General features: G+C 35.9%; 1 protein-coding gene across 1 annotated transcript in view; it reads left to right on the top strand.

Moving 5' to 3' along the window:
- The window catches only part of TRPA1 (transient receptor potential cation channel subfamily A member 1), a 38,034-nt gene extending 24,147 nt beyond the window's left edge, over window positions 1-13,887 (top strand). The window contains exons 17-27 of the mRNA XM_075085235.1: window positions 249-347; window positions 1,184-1,254; window positions 1,474-1,621; window positions 4,350-4,439; window positions 4,650-4,819; window positions 6,847-6,976; window positions 7,107-7,289; window positions 8,265-8,333; window positions 10,258-10,368; window positions 10,882-10,979; window positions 12,833-13,887. Of these exons, the coding sequence (XP_074941336.1) occupies window positions 249-347; window positions 1,184-1,254; window positions 1,474-1,621; window positions 4,350-4,439; window positions 4,650-4,819; window positions 6,847-6,976; window positions 7,107-7,289; window positions 8,265-8,333; window positions 10,258-10,368; window positions 10,882-10,979; window positions 12,833-13,064 (1,401 nt within the window). The 3' untranslated portion in view covers window positions 13,065-13,887. The remainder of the gene's footprint in view (window positions 1-248; window positions 348-1,183; window positions 1,255-1,473; window positions 1,622-4,349; window positions 4,440-4,649; window positions 4,820-6,846; window positions 6,977-7,106; window positions 7,290-8,264; window positions 8,334-10,257; window positions 10,369-10,881; window positions 10,980-12,832) is intronic.
- Window positions 13,888-14,129: the final 242 nt, after the last annotated feature.

Genomic DNA, 14,129 nt, shown 5'->3' with positions numbered 1-14,129 from the left:
AATGTGTACTTTTTATTTTACAATTCAAAATGGCTGTTTGTTTAATCATCTTAGTCACAGATGTGTGTCTTGATGCCATGCGGTCATTGGCAGAGTAACTAACAATCAGTAGCTAATTACTTTTACACAACATGGCTTTTTTTCCTCTAAAGGATAACCTTTTTTAAATTAAGCTCATCATTTCAGTCTTACATTGTCAGTTTAATCACCTTTATTATGTTTATGATTATTATTTGTTAATTATTCAGATTGAATATAACTTCAGATACCTTCAGTGTCCCCTGACACTTAACAAGAAACTAAAGGATGGTGAAGACATTTTCTATGAACCACTTACCACTTTAAATGTAAGTTCTTTATTTTACTCTGACATCATTCCATGCTGTCTTGCTTTAGATAAAATCAAGAGGTTTGAATTTGTCGTCATAGTATTTCTTCTCCAAAGCTGATATATGTGTATATTTAAAGTATATTGGAATGAAGTATGGGCCAAAGTAATAAATAACATTTCTTTTAGGTTTAGATAAAAATTCTTGGTTCATTTAAACAACTGTGAATGTTTCAAGAGAACATGCTGTACGTGCAGGTAATAAATCAAAGAAAACCATACTCCAGTCATTGCAGTGACCATGCACTGGAATGTAAGGCATTGAGAAATCTGACAAAACTTATTTTTTTCGTACTTACGTTAATTACAAAATACTTTCTGTGCCTGAAACAAATTAAGCAGTTCTTTGATATTGCTAGTCTGGTCTCTCATTTTTTGTCAGAAAATGTTTACAGAACAAACTTTCTGGATTAATTTGATTACTTTTTGGGCCTTCCGTTGGCAATTAGACTTGGTATACTGTATAATAATGAATAAAGAAGTATCTTCTCATTAAATGTAGCTAGAAAAGCTTGGTCATCTCGCAGGTGTAGTTGGCAGTAGTCTGTACAATTTTTTAAAGCTTGAAATAGACTAACAGAGCAGCAGGAGAGAAGCTGAATGCGTCAGTAGGCAGATAAGGCAAGATAGTAATAGGTTTGGGCCAGAGCACATAAGCAAAAGAACTTTGCAATATTTTACCGTCATTTTACTTTTAATTAGGCTAATATTCAAGTAAAGAAGGTAGCCTAGACAGTTTTGTAAGCACTTAACTTAGCTAGATAAGTTTGATCCTTCTGCTTTCTTGTTTCATAGGCCATGGTACGCCACAATCGCATGGAGCTACTCAGTCATCCCGTGTGTAAAGAATATTTGCTTATGAAATGGTAGGTGTATTTTAACGTACATAAAATGTAATTTTGCATGTCAAGATGAATGGCCAATACACTTCTGTCCGCATAAAGCTCAATGAACACATTCATCACAAAAGGACGTTTTAAGATATGTTTATTTCCTCATCCTGAAAACAACGTTGGCCATTACATTTGAATGCATGCTCTTCTAAATTTGTAAAGTGTTGTAACTTTAACATTCTTACTTTCAAGGATGGCCTATGGGTTTCGAGCACACCTGATGAATTTAGGCATATATTCTCTCGGTCTCATCCCACTGACTCTTCTGGTTACTCACATACAGCCAGGAAAACCTCTGAATGGAACAGAGGTCTATGAAGCAAGACCATTAGAATATGAGGTACTGAGTTTTCTTAATAGTTAGAATATGTTTAGGATCTTTATAGCAAAAAGGTATGATTATTTAAACAATTTCCAGAATTATTTATGATTTAGCAACTCCAAAGAATAAAATGGAATTGTATATTTTTAAACATTCAACAGCAACTTCTGTGCATAATTTTCAGTTCTCATTTCTTATTTTTAATCTTTTCTGAAAATCTTAACATCTGCTACCTCATTACTTCAGTTTCTTCCCTGAAGTGAATATTTCTTTAATGATGATGAAGAAAAGACTAATGTGTATTTAGTTATGAAAAGACAGATAACAGTGGATTTTTTAACTTTATATGTCCTTTGAATTTTCAACCAAAATAACTGGATATTGCACATTTAAAATTTGACGTAGAGAGAGTAGTCAATAGTAAAGTGCTTTTGGGTATTGAAATACATCTTCCTTTGCCCATATTATGTATTACTTTCCCTTGCAGGCCCAGTATTTCATCACTAGGCTCATAAACTACGAGGCTAAGACAGAACAACTTTTGCCAGTCTGTATATAGGTACCGCATGTACAACAGTAGTAAAAAACGTAACAGCAGAGTTCAGTCATATGTGGATGGAAAATTCTGTGAAAGGTTTTTACATGTATCGGATGTTTCCTATAATCCCTGTTAATAAACTTAAAAGAAAAAAATAGAAAAAATTGTGTTGTTCTAAGATGTGAATGATATACCCCCATTTTGGAATTATGATATCTCAAAATGAAAAACTTGATTAGGTAGCAAAGTACGTATTCACCATATTGACTTTTGAATATTTGTCTTAGTCACAGCTGAGAGGCATGGGGCTACTCTAGTAATTTATGAATATTGATTTCGTTCACAATATGCATTGGATGGAAATGATGCTTTAGGTGGGGCCATAGGGAAAGTAAGCAAGGATGACCCTGCCTCAGGATAAGCCTGTCCTCCATAGATACTTTGGGGTTGTTAAGAGACAAAGCTAAAACTTTTTTTCAGAAGCTGGAACTGGAATAATTAGGACACCATAGTGAACCGAAGAAGTTAGACTTGCCAGGTCCACCGCTACAAGAGAATGAGGCTTTAGAAAAGAAAGACATTCGTGCAACTGGTTGATGTCCTTTTTGTAAGTGTTTCCTTCCTGCAGTTAAAAGTAAGCAGTAGTCTGTCCTTTAAGAAGGCTGTGTTGTCCTTAAGCTGAACATTGTACTAAACTTCCAGAGAAGTAACTGCAAGTTCTGCTGTTTATTGAACCTGTGAGTACAACTCACACGTAGTGTTACACTCCTGTGTCCATGTGAAGGGCAGGAGCCTCACAGAGCTCTGTCTCCGTGACATGAAGTCATATATTCTGAGAAGAGACACCTGTGTCATTAGCCCTGAAACAGTAACACACTGGAGGTAATGGAGACAAGTTTTTGTTGTGTGGTGAATTTTTCAAATGATCCATTTCAAAGAAATGGTTTTATCACTACAATCAAGGATTTGGCAAAAGGAAAAAAAAAAGAGGCAAGAAAATATTTTACAGATCTTTGGGGAGAGAAAAGACACAAAACTGCAATAGGAACTCAAAAATTATATGCTAGTAGAAGTATGAAATATAATAAACTCAAGGAATATAAAAGGTTCATGAGAATATCCTGATATATGAAAAAGTGTGGACAATCACAGCCCAGTCCTGTACGTGCGGGATTCTCAAAGATTCAGAAGCCAGACCTAGCAGAACCAGAAGAAATCATGCTCCTCCAACAAATCTCCCTGGTGGAAGACAAGAGAATGACAAGAGCAGGCAGAGGAATGACTTAGACTGACCCAGGTCTTTGAGTCGTAAGAGACTGGGTGGAAGAAACATAGGTGGAAGGGGGAGTCCTGTCCTTCAACGAGGAATGGTACCAGCTGGTGGAGCAGCAGTGCAGTGAACAGGAGCTGGGAAGGTGCTGCCTGAGAGACTACAGCAACAGCGGTATACATGAAATGTCATGCACTGAAGGAGACAGTGTCCTAATGACCCAGCAATGGGAATGGAGCAGGGAATGCCAGCTCTGTAGGGAGCACAGTCTTGCAGAATATGGTGCTATACTCTTAACCCAGGTTAAAGAGGGACGTCACTGAAAAGGGACTCTCTGAAAAGTGAGTGCCATGAAGTTGCGGTCTGCCTATGAGTTAATGAACCCCTCAGGTGAGGAATTATCTCTCCAAGTTGAAAGATGAAATTCATTATTGTTATCTATGCCAGTAGAAGGCTTTTCACGACAAAGTTGTCTTCGCCTATACTGGTTATAAGGGAGACATCACAGGGAGCAGCCACATAAGGGTTTTATCCAAAGACTTCTATTGCTGTTCTGGACACTGCAATATGATAGCGAAGGTATGGACAACAGAATTTGTCTTTACGGTTATCCAGTGGCAAAACATACTGAAGATGTGGCGTAAATACTGCACTTCCAGTTCCCAAACTTCAATAGTAGTAATAACGAAGCTGCACAGCAACTATTTGTCTTGGGAATGCTCAAACTTTCATACTTGGTTTGAGTTACTTAAACGCAAGATACGTGAGATGGATTTCACAATACATATCAGTAAAACAGAATTTAGATAGTAATAAGTATCTCAAGCATACTAACAGTTTTTTAACTTGGCAATATAATGTATATGTAGCAGGTAGAACAGAAATAAATGTTCATTTAATAACTTCTAATTTGTTTTGTGCTCTGATTTTTGTTGCAGAACTCATACTTCACAAGGGTGTGTATGTGTTTAGTTTTAATTATGAGTTTACTGGGAATCTGCAAAGAAATATTTCAGCTCATTCAGCAGGTAAATACACACAGAAATAACATAAATCAGACAGTGTGCTTGCATAGCAGTTTGTGTGATATTGAAATAAAGCTGTTTTTTCCCAAATTAAAAGGGAAATACCAATTTATATAAGATTAAAAGTGAAAAGAGGATTTAAATAGTGTATTGAATTTAGTCCTTTAATGATGTATGACTTGTAAACATGTATCTGTCTCTCTTAAATCCTAGAAATTGAAATATTTATTGGATTACTCCAATCTACTGGACTGGACAATTTATACTACAAGCATCATTTTTGTGTCTTCTTTATTTATTAATACACCAGCTCATTTGCAGTGGGAATGTGGAGCAATTGCTGTATACTTGTCTTGGATGAACTTCTTGCTTTACCTTCAACGGTAAAAGTTATTTACGTGCTTTACAATAAAATACTTTTAATATTTTCAGATATTGTATATATTCTAGACCATGACTGATCAAGTGCGATAGCCCTATTTTATTTTTTTTTTCAAGCTATATAGGTTTCCAGATTAGGACCATAGGAGTTTTTTAACCTAATGAACACTAGTTTTCAGTGTTTTTTATGTAGAGAATCACAGCATATGTTATGGCAACTAAAGAAATAACAAGATTGTTTTTATTGTTAAGTAAGCAAAGCTGCCACATATGCCTTTTCAAAAACATATTTCATTACATTGTATAGACTTCCACTTAAAAAAAAAAAAAAGATATGAATTAAAAAATGAAAGTCTGTTTTTATAAGTAATACCTGGGAGAAAGTAAATTCTTTTATCATTTTACAGAGTAAATGGCATACCCCACTTTTCTACACCATAGTGTCCTGTAAAAGAATTATAATGGATGAAATTATTTCTTTAGTTGACATTAGGTCTATTTATTGCCATTAATGATCTTAATGCTGTCACTGATCCAATAGTGTCCAGGAGTAACGGACGGCAGAGAACTGGGCAGAGGGAAAAATATTGTGGGTGTACTGCTTAAGACTATTAAATTAAACATGTTTGTGCCTGAGCAGGACTGCCTTGCACAAAGGTGAGGTGTAGCTGATCAGCAAAAAAGTGTTGATTTGGAGGTGTTCGGAAAATAAGGATGACAGTATGTGATAACACTTCATATATGCTCTCCTGATTCTTATTGTACAAATGCATTAATCACCCCCATGAGGCCTGGCAGACAGACAAACACAGCATTTGCTGATTAATTTCAGGATCATTTTACTGTAGTTGGGATGTTTAAGGACAAGGTTTGTAAACAGAGTTAATGTCAGAGAGTATCTTTATGGTGCGGCCTCTGCTAGCAAACTGTCCTACATGTGTCTGATCTTAAATGACTAATGAATGGGCATGTCCTCTCTGCTGTGTGATGTGGGCAAAATGGGGTTGAACCTAAACAATAGAAAATAAATTCATGATTGCCCAACCTTCCTTCTTCTGCTAGATGAAATGCTTCCCTGGCCTGCATATTTTTCATTTGTGTAGCGGTAGAACCCTACTCATCATTTTTCTAACTCATTCAGGCCATCTCTTCTCAAAGCAACCTGTGGCTCCATTGACTGCAACGGAATTTTGCCTAATAAATGCCTAATAAATAGATCAGGTTTGCTTTACTTCCGGCTTGATCTTTTCAGCCTTGCACATAATATTTCAGGGGGAAAATCCTGTGGAGGGATTTTCTCAGTTGCTACTGTTGTAGCATAAAAGAGTCATCTGATCCCTGAATCTGGCAGAGGACATAAATTCCCAAGTTCTGGTTTGGGGGAAAAAGTAGCTTAATCTGCTTTATGACAACTCATGTTCTGATATCTAGTTTTTGCTCAAGCCAAGAATGGGAGAAGCTTGCCAGATGACAGACTGTTGTTGGAAACATAGTTGTCTTAAAATTGTGCTACTTCCCTTCTTTGTGCAGTGTTTCTTTTTGTTTGCTTGTTTTCCATACTTTGTAGTGTCATAAAAGCAAAATATTTTTATATCAGGCATGTGGCTGCTAGATGGATCATGGTGCCAGTTGTCCTTTGTTCAGGTTGCTAATTTGCTTTAAAAAGCAGCAAAAATTGATATAATTTCCTAATGTTGTTATTTCAAGTGCAGCAGTTGTACAATATTGTGCTGTCTGTGGCTATGGGAAGAGTAAAAGTTGTCCATGAAAAATAATATCCTGAAGAACTACTGCTCTAGCAAATTAAAATATTAGATTGTGTAGTTTAGGCTTGCTGTAAATAAGACCACTTGCATTCTTTTGGATGTGAAAGTACAAGTTCATACCATCTCAGAACGTCTGAGGGAGGCAAAATGTCTCTTTTCACACATGAAAATCAGGATTGCTTATTGCCTTACATAAATAACTCTAAGGGACTCTAACTTCAGTATTTAATTTCACTTATCTTTTCTGTTTACTTATTGCACAGATTTGAAAACTATGGCATCTATGTCGTGATGTTCTGGGAAATTTTGAGGACTTTGATTCGGATTGCTGTTGTTTTCTTTTTCCTAATATTGGCCTTTGGACTGAGTTTCTTTGTCCTTTTGGGTTCACAGGTTAGTTGAATGGCATAGCTATTTTTTATCATTATAAAGATTATTTTTGACTACAGAATCTCAAGAGGTTATTTAAAAATGTCATCAGTTTGGGTGTTTTCTAGACTTTTGGTATTTCTTCTTTTTGCAGCAAACATATAGCACGCCTCTGCTTTCTGTAATGAAGACATTTGCAATGATGCTGGGAGACATTAATTACCATGATGCATTCCTTGACCCACTACTAAGCAGTGAATTGCCATATCCGTTCCTGAGTTACACAGTTCTCATTATATTTACCTTGCTTATTCCAATCCTTCTTATGAACTTGCTAGTAAGTAAACTACTTATTAATATGCAAAAGTGGTTAAGCACAGGTTTATACACAGTTTTAGCATAGAGAGTTATTCTAGATCTGATTCGTGACAGCCATTCATTATGTAATAAATTGATATTTTCAGCTATGTATTAAAAAGTTGCCTTTCCCTGGACTCGTTTTCCCTCAAGTTTACTGTTCTGAGTATTTTTCCACAGTTAACTCTTGCAGAGTTATCTTGTATATCTTTAGGTAGTAATTGTGATGGAATTTGAAGTGGAGCTGCCATGTATTATTATGAGGTCTTGACAAAGAAAATTGGTGAACAATGGTTTTAAGAAGTACCTTGACAAATGTGTGCCTCCTAGGTTATACATAGTCTTAATGGTTCAACCCCTTGCTGCATCATAAGCTAGAATTAACTTTTTTTTTTTAAATAGCCAAAACTCAGGTCTTCAGTGCACACAAAACAGCAGTCAACAGTGGTGTTAAAACTAACGAATGAGCCTGCCCTGAACAAAAAGAATCGGAAAACCTGGTAATGGTGAGAAACAGGAAAAATATGTAATATATCTTCAGCCGTGTTCCATTGAACATCAGGGGTTTTTTAGGAAATCAGGTTTTTATATGAGCTGAGCAACTGACTTTAAGTTATTTATTGCCACCTTGATCCTAGACAATCAAGAGGTCAACAAGTTTTTTAACATAACAGCAGCAATGAAGGATCAAAAAGAAGAGATGTTATTCATGACAAATCTTCGAAGTAGCTCTTTAGTGCCTTACTGGTAGACAGATAGTTGGCATTCAAAAAGCTTACTACATTTCTTGATATGGATTTCCCAAATATGCACAAAAGGGGAATGTTTCCAACTTCAAGTGAAACAAAATAAATTTAACTTTAGAGTAATTTTGGATTTAAATGTAAATAAGAAATACAGTTGAAATCACAGACTATGAAAAAATCGATAATGAAATGTTTCTTGGTATTTTCAGATTGGTTTGGCTGTTGGAGACATAGCTGAAGTACAAAAATATGCTGCACTCAAAAGGATTGCAATGCAGGTAGGTAACATACCATAGAAGCACCGACTGTAGGAATTAGATATCACCAGTCAGATAATTAGCTGATTTATCATCAACATCCCTAACTAACATCTTAGCATCTATGTAAAGCAACTTGGTGAACACGGGCATCCTATTCTGAGTATCATTTTCAGTCATGTGAGTCACTGTCAAGGAAATGTATAAGCAAATGCATTTTAAGGAGCTTCTAAACAGTCAGTTCAATGAATTCTGAGTTATTCCAACAACAGAATCTCAAAACAAGTAAATGCAACATTAGAAATTGGAGAGTTGCCTTTTAAGGAGAGAGTTGATGCAGTGGAAAGAAGGTTGAGGACACAGAAATCAAAAGGACGCCAAATACATTGCAGTCTACTGAAGGCTCATGCTGGTCTGTGTACTGAGGAGATACTATGCAATACCAGGTATAATTAAGGAACTTAATGTCACATTTCTGTATGTTTTTGGTTACCTTAAGATGTATAAAGACACTAACAGAAGTTCTGTTGAAATCAAGAGAGTTTAGTAACCTATATGCTTTTAAAAACTGTATGCATCTGAGATATTTTCAAAGTAGCTTTTGCAAATGTAGTCCTTACAGCTTACATACTGGGGCTAGGACAATAGCACAACTTCATAAAATTTTCATTTTAAGAAATTATAAATTTGGCATAGAGTTTTCAAAAGCTTTTCTTCCTTGTGAACTCTATGTCAAGCCTGACTTTCACAAGTGGAAATACACACAGTATACATCTGTCAAATAAAGAATAAAGATTACTTCTCACTGACATATTCTTAGGAACCGTCTGTCCACATGCTTCCTTGAAGTTCTGCTCAAAGTCTGTATTGTGAGAGGAACCCACCATTCACATAACTGGTGCAGGGAGTGGATTTGCCTATGTTCCCTGATGGCTCTGCTTTTTTAAAAAAGTTTCAGAGCCTACCTAGTGGCTGAGCATAAAGGAGAGAGTTGCACGTGGACAGAATACACAAGGTCAGGAAGAGCTCAAAAATAACTTCTGGTAGTGACGTAACTTTAAACTGTACTTGCTTAGTTCAAGTGTATTTGAAGAATTGTCTTTTAGAGTAACATTTCCTCCCAAGAGAGATTTCTTTTGCTAGAGATAAAAATAACTAAAGCAGAGATACAATGGCAGTTAATGCTTTTCACCTGTTTAGTTCTTTGCCAACAGAATGCTCAGGAAGGATAGTGTCTTGCAACTTTGGGCAGTACTATGAGATCTTTCATAAGCATGTAACCTCTGTGTGTTTGACAGGCTTATGGATGTCTGCAGTAGGCTTGTCCTGCTCTTTCAGATACATATGCTCAGTATTTCTGTAGCAATTTGAGAACGACTGCAAAGGTAGCATCACCTGAAAAGGCACTCTATATAACATGCTTGTTTCTACCCAAGGGAAAACTCCTTTCTCACAGGTGTTCCACTGGCATCTTTATACTGACCCTGTCATAATCTAGTAGAAGGATATAGCACAATTAAAGAGAGAAGGATCACTCTCTTTCCCATTATTATTTGGTCTTAAAACCCATGGCTATGATTGGTATTCTGTCTTTTGAACATTTCTGCCCTGTAATTCTATACTGCAACCCACAGTGTACTAAGGAGCTATTTAAGCCATTTCACAAGAGCTAACTCAGTTCTGGAACCATTTTGGTTATAAGAGTGTGTATCTGTGTGGAATAATTAATCCTGCTAAGACACTCAATGCTGCTATGGCTAGATGGTTTTAGTGTCTGGGCTGGACTGTTCAAATATTATACCATCGTTTGCAGTGTAGATATCCTCTGGGACATGACATCTAGTAATAGTGTACTTAATATAATGACAAAATGGTTATTTTCACATGATAATGTGTCTTTATCTTAAGAGAATGTATCTTATTCTAAATGCAAAACTACATTTAGGTTAATCTTCACACCAACTTAGAGAAGAAGCTGCCGTTTTGGTTCTTAAGCCGGGTGGACCAGGAATCAATCACTGTATATCCCAACAGGCCAAGATACTGTGGATTTATGGTAAGGTGGTGAATCTTGGACTAAAGAATTCTTACTCAAAAGTGATATGATCGACTTACTTTGTACACAGATTGCTAGAAACATTGCATTAATAAGACTCAAATCATTAACTGACATCAGTGGGATCATGATTAAACCTTGACTGTCTTCAATGAAGATGATAAATCAGTTTGAGTGCAGCCTAACTTATTCAGATATAGTTAGTGTTTGAATTCTCAGTGATCTGTGACTTCGCTAAGTGAGACAACCTACAAAAGTTATTCAGACAGAAAATAGAATTACTCCCTTTTGGCGTTTTTTCTTTTATTTGTTTACTTTTCATTTCAGTTGTTATTGGTAAACTGAGTTTTCTGATTAAACAAATTTTGCAAAACAAGTGTTTAATATACAAAAAAATAACTTCATAACAGAAACTCTTCAACTTTAACACTGTTACCATTCACTTATTTGGGATTTTTAATCTATTGTAAGACTATAACATCTGATTTCAGTTTGATTCCATGTTTTGTTTAGAGCGTGTTCCAGTATTGCTTTGGGTGTGAGGACTCTACCACAGATGCACAGAGCACTGATACAACATTAGAACTGGAAGTCCTGAAGCAGAAATACAGGTATTCATTATGTTATTTTTCTGCTGTAAAAATAAGTAGAAGCAATATTACAAATATATTCCTATTTTAAAAAGTGTTCTAAAGCTCCATACTGTACCTAAAAAGTAAAAATCAATGCATCTAGTGTCCTTAAGTAAGCTCCTTCAGTATGGTAACATAGTATTTTATATTCTGTAATGTATTTACCTTCAAAATACTTGTGTGGTAGAGAAAAATTTTTTATCCCGTGGCAGAGAAAGAGGACAGGCTTGTTTGCTCATTAAAGTAAACTGCGGTAATGGGGAAAATGCATTTTTATTTCAGAATTAGAGGTTTGTGTGTGGAGGTTTTCAAGGGTTATTTTGAACTCACAGTTGGTGTAATTCCAATTGGTTTCCAAATATACACAATCTGTAACTGGCTTTCCACTGGTCCGATGGTAAATCCTCTTCAGATTGTTTCCCCAAAAGTGGATTGGTGTCCTGGTTCTCCTTTGAACAAATCATCTTCTTCCCAAAGCCTTGGAAGGAATTGTCTGTACTTTTCTTACTCATCTTACCAAAATATCTGTAAGAATGGTTTCAGAAAAGCCTTCTGTGAACATACAGCTAGGAAAACCTTTCTCACTCTGTCTCACTCTCCCCTGCTTCTTCTCTCTATACATTTTTTCTTTCTCCTTTCCTTTAACCTACTAAATTTTTGTCTCCCTGCACAGATTCTGATTAAGTATTTTTTTGCATCAAGGTCTCAGCAAGAGCCGAAGGGGTGAGAATACACCCTACAGATGTAGGCAAACCATGAAATTTAACAAGTCTTTCTTCAAACCCATGCTGCATCAATATATTAGGAACCAGCATAGAACATACTCTCCCCCCCCCCCGAGATGGAAGAAAACTATCATTTTATAAAATTATAAAATTATTTGGAATAGAATAACTTGTGGCAATGTCATTATGGAAAGTTATACTTACTAGCTGAAAACTTTGTTTTACTATGTTGCCAGTATGGATTGTCAGAATTCAAAATGGAGTTCAGTTCCTACTGAAGCTAGTGGCAATCAGTGCTGAGAGTGTATGGTTTTGGTTTGATTTGGGGTGGGATATTTTCTGCTTTGTGTTAATGTTAGCCTATTGCTGCACTATTTTAATTCTTGTGGAAAAAAAAAAGGCAACTACATCTAAAGAAGCCTCAAACTCTTCTTCACAGAGAACCTTTTCAGTCACAGTATATATTTCATGCTGTAATTTTGTAAGTCTAGACATTCTGAAATACAGATTTTCAAAAAGCCTGTTTGGTAATTTTATGAAGGCAGTTTCTAGACACATTACCCATTTTGCTCATTGTTGCTTAAAAGATAACAGATATTGTGTTCTGTATGCATGATACTGATTGATGTTAACTCTACTTGCATCAGTTGCACTTTGGCTGGCACTTTAAAAGAGATCAGCAAGTGCCTCATCAGTATCTCTCATATGCTGTTAAACTCGTCGTGAAGTTCACTATATGTTTGTGGATGTTTAATTGCCATTGTAAGTCTGGCCCTTTTTTCTTGCCGGATTACTTCAGTCAATAGGAAAAACTTTTGGTGGAACTGTTCAGAATTTTACTTTGAAAGTGAAGTTGCTCTTACCTTTAGTATATAGCAAGTTACTTTTCTCAGAAACCAGAAATTTGGTCTTTAATCCTATTTCCTGAAACCTAGAGAAGTACCACAGCTTGAAAAATTAAATGTATCCCTAATAATATTCTTTGTTAGATGGGTGAAGCTGAGGACTGTCAGGTCTTTTACATCTGTAATTTCAATGGCTAAAATCTCCTTTGACACCAAATGACAACGCTTGCTGTATGCATATCTTTTTCTTTTTCTTTTTTAGGCTCAAAGATATATCGACGCTGTTGGAAAAGCAGCATGACCTCATTAAATTGATTATCCAAAAGATGGAGATAGTGTCAGAGGCTGAGGATGAAGACAGCAATGATTTATTTCAGCACAAGTTTAGGAAAAGGCAGTTAGAGCACAAGAATAGTAAATGGGATACAGTGTTAAAAGCTGTTAAAACAAATGTGCCTAACCCAAGCACAGAAAAGAACAATAGCTTATTCTAGATATGGCTATGATATCATGTTGTACTATCATTTTGTTTTACTTTAAGGTCACTCTATTGTCTGTGCATAATGTTAATGTGATACATCGTGTATTCAAGTGTAGAATAAGGCCAGATCCGAAGAAAGGATGCCGGTGCTCAAAACAGTATTTAAGGAGACCGAAGGTGTCTACATCCAAAACTGTGATCCTAAAAGTGGCTGGCTAGTCAGGAAAGTGCCTAACTCACCAGATGCCAACCCTGCAGTCCTGACAGTTCCCAAAGCTTCTGTCTAGAACTGTTCCTGGATTTGGCCCTGATACTCTTAGGTCTGTACTTAATTACATTATTTTCTGTTACGAATGTTTTTAGAATTTCCGAATTTTTAGAAATTCAAACTCTAATCACTTAGTATTCAGACGTTTTGAGAGCACCAATGGGCTTAAAGAAAGAGCCCTGACAGGTTGTGTTGGAAGTTTTGCTGAGTAAGGACTGCAGGATCAGGCCTGAAAGGTAAGAAATAAAAAGATCACGAAAACGTAACGTAAGGAAAGGACTCTCTTCTTTTGTAGATAATTATATGCAGTTCTCGGAGGGATCATTTGTACTAGCATGCACATAGCAACAATATAATGACATGTTACGTGTCAGTCATTTACAACTTGCTGTCCTTATACCACTAGTGTGATTTTGGCCTTCCTGATAACCTCAGAACTGACCTTGCTATTTTAATCTGCACTTTGGATTTATTATTTATTTACTGGATATTCAGTGCATTATGTAATATACAGTAATATATCAAATGTGGAAATAAACATGAATTAAACTGTGTTTAAGTACCTGCATATATTTGTTTCAAAAACAGTACTAATAAACTAATTGTGACTCTATGTGGTTGTACCGCTCTGTGGTCTGCTTTAGAATTCAGACATTTACTTTAAGAAGTTAATATACATTAAGTGTTTTTTACAGGAAGAATTATGATTCCTGTTTATTTAAAAGGTAGCCACCAGAAGGTAATTCACACTGTACAGAACTTGTCCAATCTTCAGAAAACACAGGAAGATGCACTGTAAATTAGTGAGAC

Source organism: Phalacrocorax aristotelis, chromosome 2 (assembly GCF_949628215.1).
Source record: "Phalacrocorax aristotelis chromosome 2, bGulAri2.1, whole genome shotgun sequence".
Lineage (NCBI taxonomy): Eukaryota > Metazoa > Chordata > Aves > Suliformes > Phalacrocoracidae > Phalacrocorax > Phalacrocorax aristotelis.
Note: the sequence above shows the minus strand (reverse complement) of the source record. Positions and strands in the feature narration are given on the sequence as shown.